This window comes from Anolis sagrei, chromosome 1 (assembly GCF_037176765.1).
Source record: "Anolis sagrei isolate rAnoSag1 chromosome 1, rAnoSag1.mat, whole genome shotgun sequence".
In the NCBI taxonomy this organism is placed as follows: domain Eukaryota; kingdom Metazoa; phylum Chordata; class Lepidosauria; order Squamata; family Dactyloidae; genus Anolis; species Anolis sagrei.
The window spans coordinates 334451911-334477986 of NC_090021.1; the positions used below are offsets into that span (position 1 = coordinate 334451911).

General features: G+C 42.8%; 1 protein-coding gene across 6 annotated transcripts in view; it reads right to left on the minus strand.

Annotated features, from left to right (window-relative positions):
• KIAA0586 (KIAA0586 ortholog) overlaps positions 1-26076 on the minus strand; it is a 138504-nt gene that overhangs the window by 49211 nt on the left and 63217 nt on the right. For 5 of the 6 annotated variants that reach the window (XM_067463072.1, XM_067463070.1, XM_067463074.1 and 2 more), the window contains exons 23-32: positions 25634-25752; positions 22796-22986; positions 18382-18532; positions 17920-18145; positions 17281-17519; positions 13769-13845; positions 11805-11939; positions 8819-8990; positions 3375-3496; positions 1250-1331 (exon numbers count right to left, since the gene is read on the minus strand). In XM_067463072.1, the coding sequence (XP_067319173.1) occupies positions 1250-1331; positions 3375-3496; positions 8819-8990; positions 11805-11939; positions 13769-13845; positions 17281-17519; positions 17920-18145; positions 18382-18532; positions 22796-22986; positions 25634-25752 (1514 nt within the window). The remainder of the gene's footprint in view (positions 1-1249; positions 1332-3374; positions 3497-8818; positions 8991-11804; positions 11940-13768; positions 13846-17280; positions 17520-17919; positions 18146-18381; positions 18533-22795; positions 22987-25633; positions 25753-26076) is intronic. The other variant, XM_067463073.1, reaches the window with a different exon arrangement.

Here is a 26076-nt window from a genome sequence, read left to right on the forward strand (position 1 = left end):
TCCAGCTCCCCATGTGGGGACATGAGAGAAGCCTCCCACAAGGATGGTAAAACATTTTAAAAAAACCAACAACAACAACATCCGGGAGTCTCCTGAGCAATGTCCTTGCAGACAGCCAATTCTCTCACACCAGAAGCGACTTGCAGTTTCTCAAGTCGTTCCTGACACACACAAAAATTGACTGTAATAAATAAATATATATAATTTACTAATTTTACACATTTTAAATTCAAATAAATACAGGCTGAGTATCCTATGTCTGAAATGCTTAGGACTAGGAGTGTTTGGGATTTTGGAAACTGTTTTTATAGACTTTGGAATATCTTCTAGACAGAGGGTACTCAACCTGCACATATGAAATACACTTCCATAAGGAAGAGGAAGCAGGCTTGTTTTCTGCTTCTCTGGAAACTTGGACTTGGAGCCATGGGTTCAAATTACAGCAAAGTAGATTCCACCTGAACATTAAGAAGAACGTCCTGACTGTAAGAAGAGCCATTAAGCAGTGGAACTTTCTGCTTCAGAGCCGGGTGGATGGCCATCTGTCAGGGATACTTTGATTGTGCTTTTCCTACATGGCAGGGGGTTGATGATGTCCGACAGGGAGCTCTGGGCTGGTCCATGAGGTCACGAAGAGTTGGAAGTGACTGGACGAATAAACCGCAACAGGGGGTTGGACTAGATGGCCCCTATGATCTCTTCCACCTCTATTATTCTATGATTCTATGACCTGAGCATTACTGCAAGATCAATAGACAGGGTTTTTTCATTCCAGACTGTATCTGATTTCTCAAAAAAAATCTTTTTCTCTCTTGTCTGGCTGGGTCAGCTAGATTTGTCTGGAGAACTACCTGCTCTGCTCTCACCCTTCTTTGTATGCATTTCCTTCACCTTTTTGTCCTTTTTTTACCTGGTGCAGCAGCATCTGGCCATTCATGTAATGCACTAAGCACTGCAGTACATTCACTGCAGGGATGGAGAAGAAAAGGCTATGAGTATGTCAGTGCTGGGAACTGAATGGCCTGTAACCTTCATGTGGTCCACCATGCCCACTAATATCCACCATCAAGGAAAAGAAATGGAGGATTCTGCTTTCAGAAGCTTCTGACAACAGGATTCTCCATTTTAAGGTCTTTTCAAGTATGCATCTCATGCCTTCCAGTGCTGCTCACCCCAGGTTTAAACTGACTATGAGGTCAGTGTGGGAACAGAAGATCATGTCTAAAAGATTATGAAAGCAAACTTTTACCTTGCTGTTGTGTGTCTTCAGATCTGGGTTTCACACAGATGACTCTGGGTTTTGCTGGCTGCAACGTCTCTTGGTGCTGCTGCTGCGTAACAATCATTGTAAGTCCTATTAACATTACGATGCTTAACAACATTCTAAGCAAACACAAATTTGAGGGGAAAAATGACTGAGTTGTTGTAGGTTTTTTGGGCTGTATGGCCATGTTCCAGAAGCATTCTCTCCTGACTTTTTGCCTGCATCTATGGCAGGCATCTTCAGAGGTTGTGAGGTCTGTTGGAAACTAGGAAAATTTGGCTTATATATCTGTGAAATGTCCAGGGTGGGAGAAAGAACTCTTGTCTGTTGGAGGCAAGTGTGAATATTGCAATTAGCCACCTTGACGGTCTGACAGTTTTTAGGTATAGCTTGTTAGTGCCTGGGGGAATCCTTCGTTGAGAGGTGATTAGCTGTCCCTGATTGTTTCTTGTCTGGAGTTCCCCTGTGTTTGAGCGTTGTTCTCTATTTGCTGATATAATTTTAGAATTTAATACTGGTAGCCAGATTTTGTTCATTTTCATAGTTTCTTCCTTTCTGTTGAAATTGTCCACATGCTTGTGGATTTCAATGGCTTCTCTGTGTAGCCTGACATGGTGGTTGTTAGAATGGCCCAGCATTTCTGTGTTCTCCAATGATATGCTGTGTCCAGGTTGGTTCATCAGGTGCTCTGCTATGGCTGACTTCTCTGGTTGAAGTAGTCTGCAGTGCCTTTCATGTTCCTTGATGAAATCCATTGAAATCCACAAACATGTGAACAATGTCAACACAAAGGAAGAAACCATGAAAATGAACAAAATCTGGCTACCAGTATTTTAAAAAATTCTAAAATTATAACAGCAAATAAAGAACAATACTCAAACACAGGGCAACTCCAGAGAAGAAACAATCAGGGACAGCTAATCTCCTCTCAACAAAGGATTCCCACAGGCAGTAACAAGATACACCTAAAAACAGTCAGACCATCAAATGCTAATCAAGGTGGCCAGTTGAAACAGTCACACCTAATTCCCAACAGACCTCACAACCTCTGAGGATGCCTGCCATAGATGCAGGCGAAACGTCAGGAGAAAGTGCTTCTAGAACATAGCCATACAGCCCGAAAAACCTACAACAACCCAGGAAAAAACACTGTCAATAAATGTATTAAGAGTGAGCCCTTTGAGTTTTTGCTGGGGTTTGGTTCCAGGACAATCACGGATACCAAAATCCAATTGCAGGCGCGATTGGTGGGGACGAGAGAGAGGGCCTTTTCGATGGTGGCCCCTCGACTCTGGAACTCACTTCCTAAGGACATCAGACATGCCCCAACTCTGGCAGTCTTTAGAAGGAGCTTGAAGATGTGGTTGTTCCAGTGTGCCTTCCCAGAATAATGATCCCACAGCACTTTTCATGGTTTAGGACTGCTTGTATGTTTTCCACAAACGCCCTATCACTTTTTTCGGCCATATTCCAGCATTATTTTAATTTTAATTCTACATTTGGCCTTCCCATGGTTTTAATTGTGTGTTGTCTTATTGTTAATGCTTACGTTATTTTATTTTATTGTCCACGTTTTATTTTAACTGCTTGTATTGTTGTTATTATTGCTTGTATTGTTGTATTTGGGCTCGGCCTCATGTAAGCCGCACCGAGTCCCTTGGGGAAAAATATTTTCCAGCTTGGCTTGAAAATTGATTCCATGGACACAGAATCCATAAAAACAGAGGCACAACTGTATATGCATCCATCATATTGAAGCATTCCAATTCAAGTTTCCAAACAAATGTGAGGCAATGAGGCAAGGAGACGTGAAAAACCTGCGCAGAATGCCACAATATGGAATGAGCACAACATTCTACAGAAGGCCTGCACAATCTGTGGTTTTCCAGGTGTTTTGGGTCTCTAGCTTCCATAAGCCAGCTCGTCCAATGGTCAGGAATTCTGGGAGTCCAAAACACCTGGAGAAAGTCATCCCATAAAGTACAGAAGGATTTTGATAGAATGAAAATGAATCTGCATTTTCCCCACTCCTACATTGTCCCTCGCTTTTAGATTGTATGACATCAAACCCATCCAAATAAGGTTTTTCAAAAGAGCCACAGTACATTACCGGGGGTGCACTGTCCAGGTGAGGTGTCGTCTGTCTGCTGTCCCCAAAATCTGCTGGAGAAACAGGTTGGTCCAGCTCAGCCATGCTCATTGGTCCATCGTCGGCATCTCCAAGAATTTCTCCTGTGAGATGGAGCACCGTATTTAGAAATGTAAAGCTGTGAGTTAAAACCGCGCAGTATGTTCCAAAACAGGCGTGAACCGTGTATTGTCAAAGGCTTTCATGGCCGGAATCATTGGGTTGTTGTAGGTTTTTCGGGCTGTATGGCCATGTTCTAGAAGCATTCTCTCCTGATGTTTCGCCTGCATCTATGGCAGGCATCCTCAGAGGTTGTGAGGTCATATGCCATTCGCGACAGAAAACACTGATTTATATTTGAAATGTGGATAGCATCACAAATTGTTGCTCGGCAGCTCATGCAGACACAACTAGCTCATAAACTCTTGGAACCGCTCACTGAATTTATGACATGCAAAATAAAGGCAGGTCACACAAATGAAGACATGACTCCTAGTCTGCTGGGCCGGAACACTTAACACGTAGATCTTTATATTTGCTAAATATCACACCTGAGGGCCTACTTTTAAGTAACACAGTTAATTTAATGTTTATTTCTTCAATGTGTGCACAAGGTCAGACGCTAGAAATATGTGATCTTTTATAACCAGATGATGTAACTGGCTATTTAATTGTTCAGCTTCTAAATATTAACATAGGCAGCAGAACCAAAATGAAATATAGCACTTAACCATGACTGTTGATGGATTGATGCATAACCTCTCTTTCATATATATATATATATATATATATATATATATATATACGCGCGCCTGAAAAGTGGCAGCCATTCAAAAAATAATTATCGTGAGTTTCAGTTTCTCCTCCTGTGCTGTTCTAACTGCACTGAGCTTTTGGCTGCTCTGAATCAAGAGCCCGTCATTCTTTTTCAAATGAAAAATTGTTGGGTTGCTGTAAGTTTTTCAGGCTATATGGCCATGTTCCAGAAGCATTCTCTCCTGATGTTTCACCTGCATCTATGGCAAGCATCCTCAGAGGTTGTGAGGTGAGGATGCCTGCCCCTTTATCCCACCCTGAGTTTTTAAATCATTTTATGTACATGCGGCCCGCTCACTGTCATTATGTTTGGTTTACTGCTTTTTAAAAATGTTTTGTGTATATTGTTTATATGTTTATATGTTTTAAACTTTAATGTTATGTCGTTTATTTTATTGCAACTTGTATTTTATTGTATTGTAATTTGTTGTTTCGGCTTGGCCTCATGTAAGCCGCTCCGAGTCCCCATTGGGGGAGATGGTGGCAAGGTATAAATAAAGTTTATTATTATTACTATTATTATTATAGATGCAGGTGAAATGTCAGGAGAGAATGCTACTGGAATATTATTTATTTCTTTATTTATTTCACGTATTTCTACCCCGCCCTTCTCAACCCCCGAGGGGGGACTCAGGGCAGCTTACAAAAGACACAATTTGATGCCTACACAATAGTACAGATAAACAGCAATTGAAACAGTTATAACAATTAAACAATCAATTATATATCACAATCAATAAAACCAATCACATGCTCAACTTTCGCCAACTCAGAGTCCGTAAATTCGTTCCACATTGTCAATTCCTATCAGTCGTCGTCGTCCTTTATCTGTCTGCCAGGTTACCCAAACGCCTGGTCCCAAATCCATGTTTTTAATTTCCTTCTAAAGGAAAGGAGGGATGTCGATGACCTAATTTCCCCTGGGAGTGAGTTCCACATGTGAGGGGCCACCACCGAGAAGGGCCTGCTCCTCGTCCCCGCCAGTCTCACTTGTGATAGTCTCACTTGTGAAAATCTTAAACTCCAAGGTGGGACATAGAGGGAGATGCGTTCAGACAGATACGCTGGGCTGGAACAGTATAGGGTTTTGTAGGTCAAAACCACCACTTTGAATTGTGCTCAGAAATGGATCGGCAGCCAGTGGAGCTGACATAGCAGAGGGGTGGTATGCTCCCTGTATGACGCTCCGGTGAGTAATCTGGCTGCCACCCGCTGGACTAATTGAAGTTTCCGAACAGTCTTCAAAGGCAACCCCACGTACAGTGCATTGCAGTAATCTATTCGGGATGTAACAAGAGCGTGGACCACTGTGGCCAGATCTGACTTCCCAAGGTACGGGCGCAGCTGACGCACAAGTTTTAATTGTGCAAAAGCTCTCCCGGCCACCGCCGAGACCTGGGGTTCCAGGCTCAGCGATGAGTCCAGGATCACTCCATATGGTAATACAGCCCAGAAAACTTACAACAACCCAGTGATCCTGGCCAGGAAAGCCTTCAACAATACATTGAAAAATGGTTCTTGCAGATCAGCCCAAAGCCTTTCCTAATTGGACGGGTTCAATTAAAAAAATAGCAAACTTAGAAGAAAGGCTCTCCAAGTGGCCAGCTTCTAGTCAAAGGAAATTTAGTACAATGCCAAGTTTTTAATTTTGTTTGTGGTTTTTTAAAGAGTTACATTATAATTGTATTAGAATCATAGAATAGAATCATAGAGTTAGAAAAGACCTCACGGGCCATCCAGTCCAACTCCATTGTGCCAAGAAACAGGAAAATCGCAGTCAAAGCACCCCTGACAGATGGCCATCCAACCTCTGTTTAAAAGACTCCACAGAAGGAGCCTCCACCACACTCCGGGGCAGAGAGTTCCACTGCTGAACAGCTCTCACAGTCAGAAAGTTCTTCCTAATGTTCAGATGGAATCTCCTTTCTTGTAGTTCGAAGCCATTGCTCTGCATCCTAGTCAATTTGCTTCCGATATGATAAATAAACATATTATGGCACTCCTAAGGTGAACCTCTTCTGAAGCTGAGAGTGAGTAACTTCCTCAAGATCCACCAGTGGGTTTCCATGGCCAAACAGGGATTCACACTGGATTGTTGTAGGTTTTTTTGGGCTATATGGCCATGTTTTAGAGGCATTCTCTCCTGACGTTTCACCTGCATCTATGGCAAGCATCCTCAGAGGTAGTGAGGTGATGCTTGCCATAGATGCAGGCAAAACGTCAGGAGAGAATGTCTCTAGAACATGGCCATATAGCCTGAAAAAACCTACAACAACCCAGTGATTGCGGCCATGAAAGCCTTCGACAATATTATTATTATTATTATTATTAACTTTATTTGTACCCCGCTAGCATCTCCCGAGGGACTCGATGCGGCTCACATAGGCCGAAGCCTCGAAAACACAATATAACACATCATAACACAACAATAAAACAAAGCAAATCAAATAATTAGGCAGTAACAACAACACTAACAAAACGTCGGACACTTTAAAACTGGGCCGGCCAGAGCAATGGGTACAAGATTAAAAGTGCTGAGATGGCAGGAGGAACGTAGGATTAGATAAGTGCGGTGTGCAGCGGTCTTGTTCTACTAAAGTGCATCTAGGGCTTGGTGATGGGGAATTCCTAGTCTGAGAAGGCACAACAGAACAGCCAGGTTTTTAGGTTCTTTCTGAAAACTGCCAGAGTAGGGGCCTGTCGAAGATCTTTTGGGAGGGCGTTCCAAAGTCGGGGGGCCGCCACGGAAAAGGCCCTGTCCCGTGTCCCCACCAAGCGCGCTTGCGACGTAGGTGGGATCACGAGCAGGGCCTCCCCAGATGATCGGAGTGAGCATGTGGGTTCGTAGGTGGAGATGCGGTCACGCAGGTAGGGTGGTCCCAAACCGTTCAGGGCTTTGTAGGTGAGCACCTGCACCTTAAATTGGGCTCGGAAAATAAATGGCAGCCAGTGGAGCTCCTTAAACAGAGGGGTAGACCTCTCTCGGTAATGAGCCCCAGTTAGCATCCTGGCTGCTGCCCGCTGGACCAATTGGAGTTTCCGAGCCGTTTTCAAGGGCAGCCCTACGTAGAGCACATTGCAGTAATCCATTCTAGAGGTGACCAAGGCATGGACCACCCCGGCCAGATCAGCCCTCGCGAGGTACGGGCGCAGCTGGCGCACAAGTCTTAATTGTGCAAAGGCCCTCCCGGATACCGCCGACACCTGAGCCTCAAGTGTGAGCGATGAGTCCAAGAGGACACCCAAGCTGCGGACCTGTGGCTTCAGGGGGAGTGTAACCCCGTCCAACACAGGTAGCCACCCTATACCCCAATCTGGTTTGCGATCGACCAGGAGGACCTCTGTCTTGTCAGGATTGATTTTCAGCTTGTTCCTCCTCATCCAGATCGACACAGCGGCCAGGCACTCGTCCAGCACCCGAGAGGCCTCCTTGGAAGTAGGTGGAAAGGAGTAGTGGAGTTGTGCGTCATCTGCATAGAGATGGCACCCAACTCCAAAACTCCGGATGACCTCTCCCAGCGGTTTCATGTAGATGTTGAAGAGCATGGGAGACAAAATGGAGCCTTGCGGAACCCCACAGGTCAAAGGCCAGGGGTCAGAGCAGGCGTCTCCCAGCTTCACCATCTGGGTTCGTCCCTCCAGGAAGGACTGGAGCCACGACAAAACCGTGCCCCCAAGGCCCATCCCGGAGAGACGACCCAGAAGGATACCATGATCGATGGTATCGAAAGCCGCTGAGATGTCCAAGAGAACCAACAGGGTCACACTCCCCCTGTCCAGCTCTCTGCGGAGGTCATCCACCAAGGCGACCAAGGCCGTCTTAGTGCCGTGACCAGGCCTGAAACCAGACTGTGACTGATCTAGGTAGTTGGTATCGTCCAAGAAGCTCTGGAGCTGGGAGGCGACCACCCGCTCCAGCACCTTACCCAAAAAAGGGAGGTTGGAGATTGGCCTGTAATTGCTCAGCACCGTGGAGTCAAGGGAAGCCTTTTTGAGGAGTGGGCGAACCTCAGCCTGTTTCAAATTAGATGGAAAGATCCCTTGCTCCAGCGATGCGTTAATAATCAATACAAACCAATCAACCAGCCCCTCACTGGCTGATTTAATGAGCCAAGATGGGCACAGGTCTAGAGATGAGGTGGTCGCTCTCACAGCCCCAAGAACCTCCTCCACGGTTTCAGGAAGAACAAGCCTAAAATAATCCCACAAAGTTGGACAAGCAGATGCCTCCGTCACCTCTTCTGGCCCTGCAATGAAATTGGAGTCGAGCTCAAGGCGTATCTGAGCGACTTTACCTGCAAAGTGGTGTGCGAAATCACGACACCGAGCTGCTGGGTCGTCAGTGACCCCCTCCACCACAGGTGGATGGAGGAGCTCTCCCACGACCCGAAACAGCTCCGATGATCTATATACAGGGATTCACACTGATTAAAAAAATTAGTTTAATAGCTGAACAAACATTCCTATTAATACATTAAGAGAGTTTACAAAACACATTAAATAGTGCAGGGGCCCCTTGCAACCTGTTAAAAAGCGAATTCTGGTCTGAAGAGGGCACAAAAACAGCCTCCAGGACATCCCAGAACAAAGGTATTATTGAGAATATGCACCTGCTTCTCTGCCATGTTGTCCAGGTGATGGTTTACGGAGAGCCGGCTGTCTAGGGACTTGGCTGGCATGCCGATCCACATAAACAGACCGCCCCATGAGGATACTTTCTGCAGTCCTTGTCAGTCTCGGTCTCTGGCCCTCACTGAGCTCTCCAGCACTGTCATCAGTATTCTAAAGTAAAAGGGAGGGAAATGAGCCAGAGGGAAGTGAGGGGGGTGTTATACTTCCCCCACAAAAGCAACCAATGCCACAGTCCCTTGGATGTGGACTGAGCACCCAAATTCAAAAGAGTTACTCTGCTTCCCAGTCCAGCAGTCACATGATAGGTACATGCATGCAACATGTGAAGAGAGTAAGGCTGTATCTGGAAGGCACCGGGACTGTGGCACAGCTGGCTGGAAGTCAGCTGTATTAAGATCACTACTGACCGAAAGGTCATGAGTTTGAAGCCACCCCAGGTAGGAGTGAGATTCTGACCAATTTGTGTAGCTTGTTGTTGACCTTTGCAACCTGAAAGACAGTTGCATCTGTCAAATAGGAAATGTAGGTACCACTTATGTGGGGAGGCTAATTTAACTAATTTACGAGGCCATAAAAATCTCCAGCAAGCATGCGGGGAATGAGGAAGTACTTCATCGGTGTCGCAAGATGGACAGTGAAGTTACAGCTCCCCTGGTGGCCAGAAAAAATTGGAATGTTAAATAGCCTCTGTGTGTGTCTATATATGTTGTGTGTCTATGGCATTGAAAGTTTGCCATGTATATGTACATTGTAATCCGCCCTGAAGTTCCCTGCGGGGTGAGAAGGGCGGAATATAAATACTGCAAATAAATAAATAATAAATAAGGCCCTGAGAAACATGTTGCTGTTCCTGCGCCTGCACACAAACACACAACACAAAGTATATTTCATTGCACTTAGTCTACTCCCAAGTCATATACATGCCCATATATAAAGGATAGGTGGAAGGAAGGAGGAGGAATAATCATAACAGATTTACAAAGTTGTGGTTCTCTAAGGAACACAGGTCAGTATGTTGCTTCGTGTCAATGCTTATCTTCTATGTCCCTCACTTAGCATCCTTTCGGGATTATTTCCTCTCATATCAGCCTGCCTTATACATCAGATCAAAAGGAGAAACCCTTATTTGTGATTCACTTAAAGTGGGGATTTCAGATGTCCTTTTCCAATCTCATACTATTGCTTAGCTTCAACGTTTTTGTCATTGGAGATATGCCCCCCACCCCGCCCCCGTGGGAAAGCCTGATTCCACAACCCCCACTATAATGAGTTCTCCTCTGCAAATAATCTTGTTTCTTTTTTATCTCGCCCGAGTTTTTAATTAGTTTTAATCAGTTTTTCTTTTAATCATTACATTTAGCTCGCCCATTATCATTGTCATTGTGATTGTGCCTATTGTAATTTTATATTGCTATGTACTCACATGTTTTATGTAATTATGTTGTTGTTGTTTATTGTTTGCGTTCTCGGTTTGTGTTTTCGGTTTTACTTTATTGTAAATTGTTGTTTGAACTTGGCCTCATGTAAGCCGCTCCGAGTCCCCAAAGGGGAGATGGTGGCGGGGTATAAATAAAAATTATTATTATTATTATTAATAATAATAATAACAACGAACCTCTGAGGACTTTAAGATCATCTGGGGAGGCCCTGCTCTCGGTCCCGCCTTTGTCACAAGCACGTTTGGTGGGGACGAGAGACAGGACCTTCTCAGTGGTGGCCCCTCGGCTATGGAACACCCTCCCTAGGGAGATCAGATCTGCTCCCCCCCCCCCTTGACATTTCGGAGGCAAGTTAAAAGGTGGCTATTCGAGCAAATGTTTACAAATACAGAGTAGCGAATATAGGAAATCGAATGACCTGACAATGGAATTGGACAATGTTTGAGAATAATGAGACGCTGATGATGTTGTTTTTATTGCTTTTGTGATGTCTTATACTGTTTAATGTTTTTCATCTGTATTATGTTTTGTGTATACTGATTTGTTGGAAACCGCCTTGAATCGCCAATTGGCTGAGAAAGGCGGTATACAAATACAGTAAATAAATAAATAAATAAATAAATAAATTATTATTATTATTATTATTATTACCCTCCGTCCATGTTTTTCTCTTGCCATTTAAACTGGTCAGTTGAAGATGACCAGTTTAAATGCTTTTATTGCACCAGTGGTGCAGTGGGTTAAACCGCTGAGCTGCTGAACTTGCTGACCAAAAAGTCAGCAGTCCAAATGCAGGGAGCAGGGTGAGCTCCCATTGTTAGCTTCAGCTTCTGCCGACCTAGCAGTTTTAAAACATGCAAACGTGAGTAGATCAATAGGTACCACTATGGCGGGTAGGTAAGGGCGCTCCATACAGTCATGCTGGCCACATGACCTTGGAGGTGTCTAGGGATAACGCCAGCTCTTCAGCTTAGAAATGGAGGTGAGCACCACCATCACCCTCAGAGTTGGACACAACTACACTTAATGTCAAGAGGAAACCTTTGTCTTTACCTTTAAGGGTTAAAGATTCAGAATTTTAAAAATCTGTTCTGTTTTACCACCTGGTATTTCTCTGCTTTCTGGTGGATTGTAATTTTAAGTCATGTAAACTACTATTATGAGCAATGTGTAAGACAAAGGAAGCCAGGGCTAGAATTCTCAAATGAGCAAACCAGTCCTTGCTTCAAGTGAGAGGAGAAAGGCAACAGTCGTGGAAGCTACAGGAACACTTGATGGGACGAGAAAGAATCGCAGTGACTGCCTGAGATTGTGCAGCAGAAAAGAAATTGATATGAGTTGAATGTAAAATATACTAGTAAGCACAGAAATATTTCACTTTCCACCCCGTTTCATCTATCTAGAACACAAAATATAATCCTGCTCTGGAAGTAAAACAACCCCTTTAATAAATGTCACCATATTAATGAAGACTGAAGTATGGAAGCAACTGTATGAACCAGATTATTGCAATCACAGAAACTACCTCAGATCTGCAGATCTCTTCTTGAGAAGCAAGTGGAGCTTGGTTTAATTTTGAGAAGAGGGAGAGGACTGTATCTCTGTGGTATCCTTTGTGAGGTCTCCGCAGCACCTGCCCTTCACTGGGAGGGTCATAGTCCTAAAGACGCATAAAGAAATTGTGAATGGTTACATCTTTACAGCAAACCACTTTATATCTTTATATATCTATGGAGTCAGAAATAGTAGCAGAAAAAAAACTGAGGAACATCAAAAGGTTTGTGATGAGAGGCATCAAAGGTGAAAGTATAATGCTTTTTCTGCCATAAATTGTAATATAATGACTGCCTTACAACATGCAATAACAATAACAACAATAATAATGACAACAAAGACTTTGGATCAAATTGCAAAGACTGGCTCAAACTACAAAGACTCTGGCACAAGTCAGTAAAGTTGGTCTCCGTGGTGATCGGCACACTGGGTACAGTGCCTAAAGACCTTGGCCTGCACTTAAAAACAACTGGCGCTGACAAAATTATCATTTGTCAGCTGCAAAAGGCCACCCTTCTCAGATCTGCATGCATTATTCGCCGATACATCACATAGTCTTAGACACTTGGGAACTTTCCAACATGTGATCAAATACAACAGCCAGCATAGTAATCTTGTTTGCTGTGTATTAATCTTGTTGTATATCTAATAATAGTAATAATAATAATAATAATAATAATTTACAATGTAAGGAAAGTAATGTTCCTAAATACTGAAATATCTATGTCTTTCCCCTAACATACATGTGTAAATATATACACATACTGTGTGTGTGTGTGTGTGTGTGTGTGTGTGTGTGTGTGTATATGTCAACATATTTATAGAAGTCCCCAGTGGCATAGTGGGATAAACCCTTGTGCCAGCAAGACTGAAGACCGACAGGTCGTAGGTTCGAATCTGGGGAGAGCATGGATGAGCTCCCTCTGTCAGCTCCAACTCCCCATGCGGGGATATGAGAGAAGCCTCCCATAAGGATGGTAAAACATCAAAACATCCTGGCATCCCCTGGGCAATGTCCTTGCAGACGGCCAATTCTCTCACTGCAACATGCAGTTTGTCAAGTCGCTTCTGACATGAAAAAAACCCGTATTTATTTATTTATTTCAGATATTTGTATCCCGCCCTTCTCAATTCCTCGGGGGGATGGACAGACTCAGGGTGGCTTCCAGCCTGCAACAATTCAATGCCTCCAATGTACACATAATAAAATACATAATAAAATCCAATAATTACATATATTTAAAACATTAAATCAGATTAATTAATTAAAATTTGTTTCTGTTTCAATAACAGCCTGGTGGCCTTATCTGAGCCAGGTAAGTTAGAGATAGAATAAGTAGTTAGAGATAGAATAAGTAACCTAAAATACTAACAGAGTCAGCACAATCTCCATATAAATGTGCTAGGATTCCAATATCTAAGAATGCTAAAGGAAAATGTTAACGCTAATTTGGGATTATACCATTATTTACCTTTATTCACAAGTTACATGTTCTGGCAACCAAAAAAGTGACAAAAGGGACTTCCAGCCAAATATAGATTAGTTGATAAATGGCAAAGACCTCTGGGTTGCTCAGTCTAAGAGATAAGGGTGAGGAATCATGCCTATTTTGGATTAGCTGGAACTAAAATGTAGCTAAAATACTGTCTTGGAACATTCACATCTTGAAAAATATGATACGCCGCTACTTTGCTAGACTGGTCAACCAAAAAAAGAAAGAGTGACCAATCTGCTATTTTATGAAGTCAATAAATGCCAATTTCAACTTCTTTTATTTGCAAACTGAACTGCCTTGAGTTGATTCTACCAGGTTTTGCGGCTCATTCTGAGATTCATGTTAACAGTGAATTGTTGTTGGAACACTTTGGTCATTCACTCCCAGCTAAACGGAACAGTCTGCTCATTTCAACTGCGTAATTAAAGGATTTCATTACCATCTCCTGAGCATCGTGAAGAGAGCTGGCCAAACTGTCACTGAGGTTTGGAAGAGACAGTCCTCCCTCTGCTAAAGCTAGAATGACAGTAATAACAACAATAAAACATATAGTTTTGCATAAGGCTGCAATGAATATTCACTCACAAATATTTCCACATTGAAAAAAACTGTTTTTGCAGATAGCGAATGGTAGCTTCTCTCTTTGCGTCTTCCATACATTTATTTTTGTGTTAGTCTGCTGTTCCCCTGATCTGCAACTTTTTCAACACCAGTTCTAACTCTTTAACTTTAAAGGGCTTTATTTCAGAGGGTCCTGGGCCATCAAGAACCACACTATGTAAATAATTATAACTTCATGTCAACCTAATTGTGGTGCCCAGAATTGTGGTCTGGGCACCACAATTCAAGAGAGATATTGACAAGCTGGAATGTGTACAGAGGAGGGCGACTCAAATGATCAAGGGTCTGGAGAACAAGCCCTATGAGGAGCGACTTAAGGAGCTGGGCATGTTTAGCCTGAAGAAGAGAAGGCTGAGAGGAGACATGATAGCCATGTATAAATATGTGAGAGGAAGCCACAGGGAGGAGGAGGGAGCAAGCTTGTTTTCTGCTTCCCTGGAGACTAGGACGCAATGGAACAATGGCTTCAAACTACAAGAGAGGAGATTCCATCTGAACACGAGGAAGAACTTTCTGACTGTGAGAGCCGTTCAGCAGTGGAAGTCTCTGCCCTGGAGTGTGGAGGAGGCTCCTTCTTTGGAGGCTTTTAAACAGAGGCTGGATGGCCATCTGTCAGGGGTGATTTGAATGCAATATTCCTGCTTCTTGGCAGGGGGTTGGACTGGATGGCCCAGGAGGTCTCTTCCAACTCCAACTCTTTGATTCTAACCCACCAGATCTGGCTACATGACCTCAATGAAAGACATAACACACTTGCTCCAATAGTTGTGGTAAAAGTTGGGACGTGAGAGAAAAGAAAATATATCCCCCACTCCAAAATAACATAACTGGGAGTATGCATTTCATAAAATAATCAGAAGCATGCAGCATAATTTTAAGGATCTGCTCCTTGGCCCTCCACATGGAGCCCAGTCACATAAAGTATGTTTGTATTGGTAGTAATATTAAGAAGGTGTCAAAACTAGGTACAAAAGTAAGAAAAGGCAGAAATGTCACGGAGCACAAAAGAGTGGTGCAAAGAGTGGCAACGGAAGGCAATACACTGGTTCACAAATTAATGAAGGATATTTTAACCACAAGCAAGGTCAGTGGGTTACTGTGAGTTTTCTGGGCTGTCTGGCCATGTTCCAGAAGCATTCTCTCCTGACGTTTTGCCCACATCTATGGCAGGCATCCTCAGAGGTTGTGAGGTCTATTGGAAACTAGGCAAGTGAGGTTTATATATCTGTGGGATGGGAGAAAGAACTCTTGTCTGTTGAAAGCAAGTGTGAAATTGACCCCTTTGATTAGCACTGAATGGCCTTGCAACTTCAAAGCCTAGCTGTTTCATGCCTTCCTGTGGGAATCCTTTGTTGGGAGGTGTTGTCTGGCCCCAATTGTTTCTGGTCTGGAATTCGCCTGTTTTTCAGTGTTGCTCTTTATTTACTGTTCTGATTTTAGAGTTTTTTAAATATTGGTAGCCAGATTTTGTTCATTTTCGTGTTTTTCTCCTTTCTGTTGAAATTGTCCACATGCTTGTGGATTTCAATGGCTTCTGTGTGTAGTCTGACATGGTGGTTGTTAGAGCAGTCCAGCATTTCCGTGTTCTCCAATAATATGCTGTGTCCTGGTTGGGTCATCAGGTGCTCGGTTATGGATGACTCCTCTGGTTGAAGTAGTCTGCAGTGCCTTTCATGTTCTTTGTTACATGTTTGGGCATTGCTGTGCTTGGTGATCCATATGTAGACTTGTACACAGCTGTCTGCAATTGATTCTCCCAGGCAGGAAGCAGCTAGGCTTTGAAGCTGCAAGGTCATTCAATACTAACCAAGGTGGCCAATTGCAACATTCACACCTGCCTCAAGCAGACAAGAGTTCTTTCTCATACCCTGGACAATCCACCAATATAGAAACTTCTCTTGCCTAGTTTCCAACAAACCCCACAACCTCTGAAGATGCCTTCCATAGATGTGGGTGAAATGTCAGGAGAGAATGCTTCTGGAACATGGCCATACAGCCCAGAAAACTCACAGCAATCCAGTTATTCCCATCCATGAAAGTCTTCGACAACACAATATGACAGAATTATATCTCATTAATAAAGCAGAGTGAGCAAAATTAGACTGCAAAATTCCTCAGGAACATGTCTGGGTGGTACGGCAGGATACTAAAAACTGTAAGAGAAGGGAGCTCCTGCCACTATGATGTCATAGGAACTCATCCTGGGAATGCAGTTTCTGCTAACAAGTTTGGCAACAAAATATCACCCTACAGGTAATTTTTGCCGCAGATATCAATGCCATATTTCTAAGACAGGGATGTCAAGCTCATTTTCATCGAGGGCCACATCAGCCTCATGGTTGCCTTCAAAGGGCAGTTGAATCTGTAGACAGAGAGGCCAACTATACTTCTTTACATAATGGTCTGTGATCTTTAGTTTTCACGCAGTTTGTGTCCTCAGATGTTACTGAATGACAACACCCATCACTTTTGATTATCCACTTGGGATATATGGACATATGACTGGGGATAATGGGAATTACAACCCAACAGCACTTGTGGCTCTGAGGTTGGGGAAAGGTTAAAGGACATTTTAAGGTTAGGCATCACATCCACAAGCCTTGCTCCTAAATCCAAACCATGTTATCCTAACTAAATAGAACAAACTGAAGTCTTCCAGATATGACTGTATCACAACTTCCATTGGCTCCAGCTATGATGTCGAAAGATGAGGATACAGGAGTTTTAGTCCAGCATCTGGAGGTCTGCATACAATGACATGGCTGGAGTTTGACACATGTTTTCTAAGTTCTGATGGCATATTACTTTTTAAATGGTTCCATTATGCTAAAGACATACTTTATTTACTATTTGTTTACTACATTTACTATAGTTATATGCCACCCCTCTCAGTCCAGAGGCGACTCGGAGTGGTTCACAAATTAGCAACAATTTGATGCCTCAAAAATTATAACAAGTAAAAATAATCAAGAAATTCTGTTAAAAACAATAGCATGTGATATAAAAATATAAAAACCATACAAAGCCTTAAAACATTATTGTGAGTGTCTCCATGTCAAATTGTTATTCCATTCCTCATAGCTTATATATCTATACAGTCCAAGTTTTCCACTTTAGCAGTTAGTAATATGGAAAACAAAGGTAACTATGAGGAGAAGTGACAAGGAATGACATCCAGCTGCCATTTTTGCGTATCTTACAAATTCACAATTGCTCTCTTATGGAAATGTGCTATGACTTCTTATTCTTAAGGAGTTCAGGATTTAAAATAAATAAATAAATAAAGCATAAATAAATAAATAAATAAATAAATAAATAAAATGGTTTCACCTTTTACAGCCAGCATTTGTCCATAACTGTACAAAACTTCTCCATCTGAGATTGGCCTGTCTGTGGTCTCTGTTTCTGTGGTGGTTGGACTTTCCTCTGTGGAAGGGCCAGAACTAGGGCTTTGCACCGAAGGAGTGCGTGCCCTGGGTTCTTGGGGCTGCAGATCCTGGGGCGCAGTTGGTACCGAAGCCGGCAAAACCAAGCTGTCTGGTTCCTCATGTTTTGCTACAGACATGATCCTAGGAATGGCAAAAAATAATGCATCTTTGAAAGTGATGCCACAGACTTCTGACATTTAACTTTAGATGACCCTTTAGAAATACAGTTTAGAGGCGCAGGAAACCCATATGTGTGCATTTCACAGGGACCATGCAGAGGACACAAATAATTCCTTTGCTGCCTCCCTTGTAGTTATATCCCTGCATCCTATCAACACTAGGTAAAGGTAACAACAGGACAGACTCATCTGTGCAAAATAGTTCCTTTATAAAGTTTCATTGCAGATTATGACGACGTAGATATTTATTTATATGCCATTTTTCCTCTCTTTTAAAACGGATGTATTTTCTTTACCCCTGCAGAAGAGAACACTACAGAGAAGGCTAAGAAACGGATTGCATGGCAACTGAGGGAACTTACACAGCTCTCGGCGGATAGGCTCCTTCCTCGCTCTGTGGACTGGGCTTCTCTTCTTCCAGGGGAAGCTCTGCATCTTCCCATGGGTTTGGGGGTGCTGGTTTTTCCATCGCTTCCCTCTTTGGAGCACGTTCTGATACAGGAGGGGTTGGTGTAGCTATTTTAGGTGGCGTTGTCACAGGAGTAGCCACAGGTGTGTAAACGACGCTAGCAGCTGCTTCCTCGGGTCCTAAAAAAGAGCGAGGACAAATGCAAATTCAAACTACATTTCTGTGTAACTTTTCAGGTAGCTAAAATTGGACAAAAAGTATCCCTCTCAATTGCTACATGGCTTTGAAGATGAAGATCTTCTTCCTTCAACTGCAGGTGCCTTTGGGACAGGAAATGGATTTATTCTGCCCAATTGAACCAGGATTTCAAGAAGCATGGTGCCTCTTTTTCCAACTTGGAAACATATTTTGTTACCTGTTCTTCTTAGAGGCTGTTCACCATCCATTTCAGTCGCTGATGGAGAAGACTCTGGGGTTCTTACTGGAAATGGTTCATTTAAAGGTGGTGGTGGTGACGGAGGTGGTGTGGCTTCAGGAGTGGCCAAAGGAGTAGGCAATAAGGTTTCCTGAGGGAGAAAAGAGCATGTGGTAATCCTAGTGGAAGAAGAAAATGGTAATTCTGCTAGAACACACATGTGTGTTGTGTGCCTCCAAGTTGTTTCCAACTTCTTGCAGTGTTTCTCAGCCTGGGGGTTGGGATTCCTGGGGGGTTGCGAGGGGGAGTCAGAGGGGTTGTCAAGAGCCATCAGAAAAGACAGTATTTTCTGTTGGCTGTGAGAGTTCTGTGTGGGAAGTTTGGCCCAATTCTGTTGTTGGTGGGGTTCAGAATGATCTTTGATTGTAGGTGAACTATAAATCCCAGCAACTACAACTCCCAAATGTCAAGGTCTATTTCCCCCAAACTCCACTGGTGTTCACATTTGGGCATATTCAGTATTCATGCCAAGTTTGGTCCAGAACTATTACTGCTTGAGTCCACAGTGCTCTCTGGATATAGGTGAACTACAACTCCCAAACTCAAGGTCAATGCCCACCAAACCCTTCCAGTATCTTTTGTTGGTCATGGGAGTTCTGTGTGCCAAGTTTGGCTCAATTCCATCATTGTTCGGGTTCAGAATGCTCTTTGATTGTAGGTTAACTATACATCCCAGCAACTACAACTCCCAAATGACAAAGCAACCCCCCCCCCCCCAAATATTCAAATTTGGGTATTTCAGGTATTTCTGCTAAATTAGGTCCAGTGAATGAAAATACACTCCGCATATCAGATATTTACATTACGATTCATGACAGTTATGAAGGAGTAACAAAAATAATGTTATGTTATGGTTGGAGGTCACCACATCATGAGGAAATGTATTAAGGGGTCACGGCAATAACAAGGTTGAGAAACACTGTTATAGGGTTTTCTTAACAAGATTTGGTCAGAGAAGGCTGTCACTGACTTCCTCTGAGGCTGAGAGAGTGTCACTTGCCCAAGGCCTTCCAAGCTCAAGCTGGGATTTGAAATCAGTCTCCAGAGCTGTAACCCAAACAACTGCACCATCCTGATATGCCCCACTTTCTATACTCTTCCAAATCTTCAAATTGAAGAGGGTCAGCTTGAAGCAAGTCAGTTTTGATTATAAATTTTAAAATCACATTACCATATATACCCAAGTATAAGACAACACAAATATAAGCCAAGGCACCTAATTTTACCACAGAAAACTGGGAAAATGTATCGACCCGAGTATAAGCCAAGGGTGAGAAATGCTGCAGCTAATGGTAAATTTCAAAATAAAAATAGATACCAATGAAATTACACTAACTGAGGCATCAGTAGGCTAAATGTTTTAGAATATTTTCCATATTTCAAAAAAACAAACAAAAACAAAACAGCAAACTAGCTCTGTAAGTGGAAAGTAGGGTATCAACATTAACTTCATAATAATAATAATAATAATAATATTTCATTTGCCTCCCACCCCATCTCCCCATGGGGACTCAGGCCAGCTTCCAACATAGTAACAGGCAAACATTCAATGCCTATATAAAGTTATATAGTTATATATATATTTCACATATGCATTCCCCCTGAAACATTTGCAAATCCTCTCTCTATATGTGCATTTCCCTTCTGCAATATTTGCAAGGCCTTTATATCTATGTTTATATATAGCTAGACTTCTGTGTGTGTGTGTGTGCATTACCTCTACAATATTTGCAAGCCCTATATATCACATATAAATTTAATACATTTAGATAGGGAAAAAAGCCAGGAAATTGGATGAGTTTGAAAGAGAGCCATACAAACAAAGAGGACATGAAATATATCTCCTTTCCCTCCTTCCCTTCCTTTTGACTGGAAAAGAAAACACACTGTTAAGGGTGATAAGAGGAGAGAGAAACATATCATGCATTGCAAGCAATGGCCTCCGGGATCTGCTGCCCAGCCTTGACCCCATTACAAGCCGAGGGAGCCTTTTTCAATTCAAAAAAGGGTTTGAAAAACTCGTCTTATCTTCAAGTATACACAGTTTATATGGTTATTAACTTTTAATTTTTGTTCCATGTATTTTAATATTTGTATGCTATAATATGTGTTTTTATAAATGCATTTTACCAATGTTGTGCCCTGCTTCAAGCTGTAAGGCAGTGGTTCTCAACCTGTGGGTCCCCAGATGTTTTGGCCTTTAACTCCCAGAAATCCTTAACAGCTGGTAAACTGGCTGGGATTTCTGGGAGTTGTAGGCCAAAACACCTAGGCACCCACAGGTTGAGAACCACTGCTGTAAGGAGAGGTGGGTAACAAATAAAACGTTCTTGTTATTGTTATTATTATTCTACCATTTAAGAAATCCCACCAGTTCATTTCAGTTAAAGACAACCAGTTGGCATTTGTGATTCTCAGAAGAGAAACCGAGTGGGAACCACTACCACTTGCGTGGATACCAAAATCAAAGGATGCTAAAGTCCCATTATAAAACAATCGCATAGTAAAACTGCATAAAATCCTTTGGATAAGAAGGCAAAATCAAGCTTTGCTTTTGGGACATTTAACCAAATATGTTCAAGCAATGTATGGTTGGATTTGTGTTTGCAGAATCTGTGGATACAGGAGTAGAGAACTATAGTACTATGAGCAAATATTTCCTATACTGAGGCTCAGCAAAAGCTGGATGAAGTCGCAAAGCCAAAGCCATGAGAAGCTTGCAAACTGATACATCATCTCTTGTGGGATGCTTGAAATCTGGGGCCTGGAGGGAGTAGTAAGTCCAACTTAATGCAGTTAATCCTTGAGCAGCACACACAGATAAAACAGAGGAAAGAACATAAGGATGGGTTTCTATGATCATGGCTTGAGTAGGGATTACGGGTTTTCTTTCCACTTTCCAAGCTGTCCCTGTCCACCAGAGAGGATGGCTGTGTGCGCTGCATGAAAGTAGGGACAGAGACAGTTCTGTGACACCCCCAAGCATCTTCATCAAACCCATTTATAAACCATGCATTTTTAATACTATTTTTTAATTTTTGCCTTTTTTTAAATAGATACATTTTAAAGTGTTTTGATTCTATTTAATTTCATTTTTATATTCAACCACTTTTGCATGCATTCAACACATGCATTTATCCATCAGGCCCCTCGAGCAATGCACAATCAAGGAAAAAATGTTTTGAAAACATTTAAACAATGAAAATCCAATTTTACATATTTATTTATTTATTTACAGTATTTATATTCCGCCCTTCTGACCCCGCAGGGAACTCAGGGCGGATAGCAATGTACACATATATGGCAAAGATTCAATGCCAAACACACACAACAAATATAGACTGACAGTCAGAGGCTATTTAGCTTTTCTGGCCGCAACGGGAGCTGTCGCTTTCATCATCCATTTGCAACACTGAAGAAGTATTTCCGTATTCCCCGCATGCTTTTTGCTGGAGTGCTTTGCTGGAATCTTTTTTATGGCCTCGTAAATTAGTTAAATTGGCCTCCCCACACATAGGTGGTACCTAATTTTGACAAATGCAACTGTCTTTCAGGTTGCAAAGGTCGACAACAAACTACACAATTGGTTGGAAGCTCACTCCGACACGGACTGGCTTCGAACTCATGACCTTTTGGTCAGAAGTGATCTTAATGCAGCTGACACTCAGCCAGCTGCGCCACAGTCCCACACACATACACACACACACACACTTGGGTACCCGGCATTGCCTGGGTTATTTGCACATGCAGGCAATAAAGAAAATAAATGTTTATTCTTAAGTATGAATATTGAAAGTATTCAGTTTAGAAATACAATTTAAATGGTGCATAACTGCTTCCAGGCTATAGCACAGGCATGGGCAAACTTGGGTCCTCCAGGTGTTTTGAACCTCAACTCCCACAATTCCTAACAGCAGGAATTATGGGAGCTGGAGTCCAAAACACCCGGAGGGCCCAAGTTTGCTCATGTCTGCTATAGCACCTACTTATCACTTGGTATCACAGAGAAAATTGCACAGCGAAAAACTGACCAAAATAACTTTAATAATAATAATAATAATAATAATAATAATAATAAGTATTTCCTGCTGATTTCAAATGTAGGATGTTTTCATATGAGAAGATTCTGAGTTTTTAAACATTGGGAATGAAGGCATCACAGGTCCTTAGGAGTCCATATTCCCTTTGTCATGAAAGCATTACTTGGTGATTTTTCCTACAATTTGTTTGGGTTATTTTCTTGTTCTAAGGACTGCCCCCTTTTCAGACTTTCCTTTTGGTAACACGGAGTGAGGAACAGAACATTACGATTACATTTATAATTGTAAATCCAGAACAGAAGGAAGCAAATCACCTTTTCTGGCAGAAGTCCTGCCGTTGAAGGAACGACTGTTACAGGAGCTGATCTGTGGTTTTCTCTATCGCCAAGCATAGTCGCCACCGTCTCAGCAAGCGCCTCATTCACAAATCGTCGAATCATTTCTGAATCCACGGGGACACCAGCGTCCACAAACAACTGGAAGCCTGCGGTACCTGCAGCCTCAACTAAAAATAAATCCAACACAAGCTAAATCCAAATTGGTGGGTATTAGGGCTTGGATCTTAAGAATCACAAATTATGTTTGGTGAAACAGAACTTCTGCATTTACTTTCCTCTCTAGTTTTGTTCACTCGCCTTGTAGATCCTTGAAAGAAACTTTATGAATGGTGTGGGATTTTACTCACACCATTCCTAAAGATTCCTTTAAACCGCCTTGATTAGCCTTTGGGCTTGAGAAAGGCGAGATAGAAATATCATAAATAAATAATAAATAAATATCCCTTAATTAATTTTAAAATACCACGCATTTTTTACACAATAAGTAAAGGTAAGTCTAGTCGTGTCTGACTCGGGGGAGTGGTGCTCATCTCCATTTCTAAGCTGAAGAGCCAGCATTGTCTGTAGGTGCCTCCATGATTATGTGGCCAGCATGACTGCATGGAGCACCGTTACCTTCCCGCCAAGGCGGTACCTATTTATCCAGTCACATTTGCATGTTTTCAAACTGCTAGGTTGGCAGAAGCTGGGCCTAACAACGAGAACACAGCCTGCTCCCAGGATTCAAACCACCGACCTTTCTATCAGCAAGTTCAGCAGCTCAGCAGTTTAACCTGCTCTTCCGCTGGGGGTACCTTTTGCCCAACAGGGTCCCCAAAAGTGATAAAAACTGCAGAATACATGCAGCAATTGTACTCCCTCAACCCCATCCCCAGGTCTTAGAAATGCACCAGAATTCCAAACAATTTTCTCAAGGCAAGACAGGAAGGAGCACTGCTTGCTGCCTGTCTCAACTGTGGCTGATTTCTAAGATATTTGGATGGTTAGAGCAGCAAACACCTCTCAATTTAATTGTTTAAAAGGGATCTAGTTGCTGAGGCATGCTATTGTGGCCTGGGACAAAAAGCGATGATTGCAACTTCTGCAGCTGCCCAAACCCAGAAGCTTCCAGCCAGCATCAATTCTGATTTGCCCCTAACTGGAACTCCCCCCTGTGCACACATAAAACTGGGCAACTTGGAAGGCGCTGAACAGACTGCGCTCTGGCACCACAACATGCAGAGTTCAACCTTAAGAAATGGGGCTACAAAGTGGAATCCATGACATGCGAGTGTGGAGAAGAGCAAACTACAGACCACCTGCTGCAATGCAACCTGAGCCCCGCCACATGCACAATGGAGGACGTCCTTGCGGCAACACCAGAGGCACTCCAAGTGGCCAGCTACTGGTCAAAGGACATTTAATCAACTACCAAGCTGGCAAACTTTGTGTTTTGTCTGTCTGTTTGTTTGTTTGTTGTTAAAAATGTAATACAACTGTCTGGTTGCTCTTGACACGATAGATAGATAGATAAATAAATAAACTGGATTTTCCGAACTGCCTCAAAAGCCAACTCCATATCAAGAACACAGTTTTTGCTCTGTGAAGAATCTTACAGCATCGTAGTACAAATACCTACTGCTTTTGTTTGATGGATCGTTGTTTGTTGCTGTTAAACTGGGAAAAATCACATCAAGAAAAGGAGGAATTAGGGTTGCTGTTTTTGCACTGGTTTTTGACCACTGTCCCTCTCTGAACCCATAGAATCATAGAATCATAGAATCAAAGTGTTGGAAGAGACCTCCTGGGCCATCCAGTCCAACCCCCTGCCAAGAAGCAGGAATATTGCATTCAAATCACTCCTGACAAATGGCCATCCAGCCTCTGCTTAAAAGCTTCCAAAGAAGGAGCCTCCACCACACTCCGGGGCAGAGAGTTCCACTGCTGAACGGCTCTCACAGTCAGGAAGTTCTTCCTAATGTTCAGATGGAATCTCCTCTCTTGTAGTTTGAAGCCATTGTTCCGCGTCCTAGTCTCCAAGGAAGCAGAAAACAAGCTTGCTCCCTCCTCCCTGTGGCTTCCTCTCACATATTTATACATGGCTATCATATCTCCTCTCAGCCTTCTCTTCTTCAGGCTAAACATGCCCAGCTCCCCAAGCCGCTCCTCATAGGGCTTGTTCTCCAGACCCTTGATCATTTTAGTCGCCCTCCTCTGGACACATTCCAGCTTGTCAATATCTCTCTTGAATTGTGGTGCCCAGAACTGGACACAATATCCCATTGGCTTTTTTTGCCGCCACATCACATTGTTGGCTCATGTTTAACTTGTTGTCCACGAGGACTCCAAGATCTTTTTCACACGTACTGCTCTCGAGCCAGGCGTCACCCATTCTGTATCTTTGCATTTCATTTTTTCTGCCAAAGTGGAGTATCATGCATTTGTCACTGTTGAACTTCATTTTGTTAGTTTTGGCCCATCTCTCTAATCTGTCAAGATCATTTTGAATCCTGCTCCTGTCCTCTGGACTATTGGCTATCCCTCCCAATTTGGTGTCGTCTGCAAACTTGATTATCATGCCTTCTAGCCCTTCATCTAAGTCATTAATAAAGATGTTGAACAGGACCGGGCCCAGGATGGAACCCTGCGGCACTCCACTTGTCACTTCTTTCCAAGATGAAAAGAAGTCTGAGTCAAGTTGAGGTTCCGCATTTGAACCATGTTAGGAACATAAGCCTTTCCTAAATTCAGGTTACTTCCTATTCAGCTCTTGGTGCCATCTGAGAGGTTGGGAAAGGAAGCAGAAGACAAGGGAAAGGCAGCTCTCTTGCTCACCGATATCCGAAGACACGGCTTCACTGTGCTCACTCTCTGAAGCATCCAAGTCTGGCACTGCATCTTTCTGTGTTGGATACATCCCACTAATGATTCGCGCCATTACTTCTTGTTCCACCCTGATGAAGGAGAAGAGATAGTTATTATGAGATGTTCCTATTCCCTTATACATCTAATACAATGTCTATGGTCTTTCCTTTCAAGCTTTCCATGCCTTTGGACTCCCTAATCTACCACTCTGCCTTAATATATCCACTTGCAAATGTAGCTGTTCATCCTTTTTGGATGCTTTTTCCAAATTGATGCCCTCTGGATGTTTTGGACAACAATTTCAGAATTCCTCATAACTTAATTTCTTTAGCCCCTTGGAGACAGAGAGAACATGAAACACCATGCAACCTCCAAGGCATCAGACTAAGGTAGGCTTCACTATGTTAGGCTGA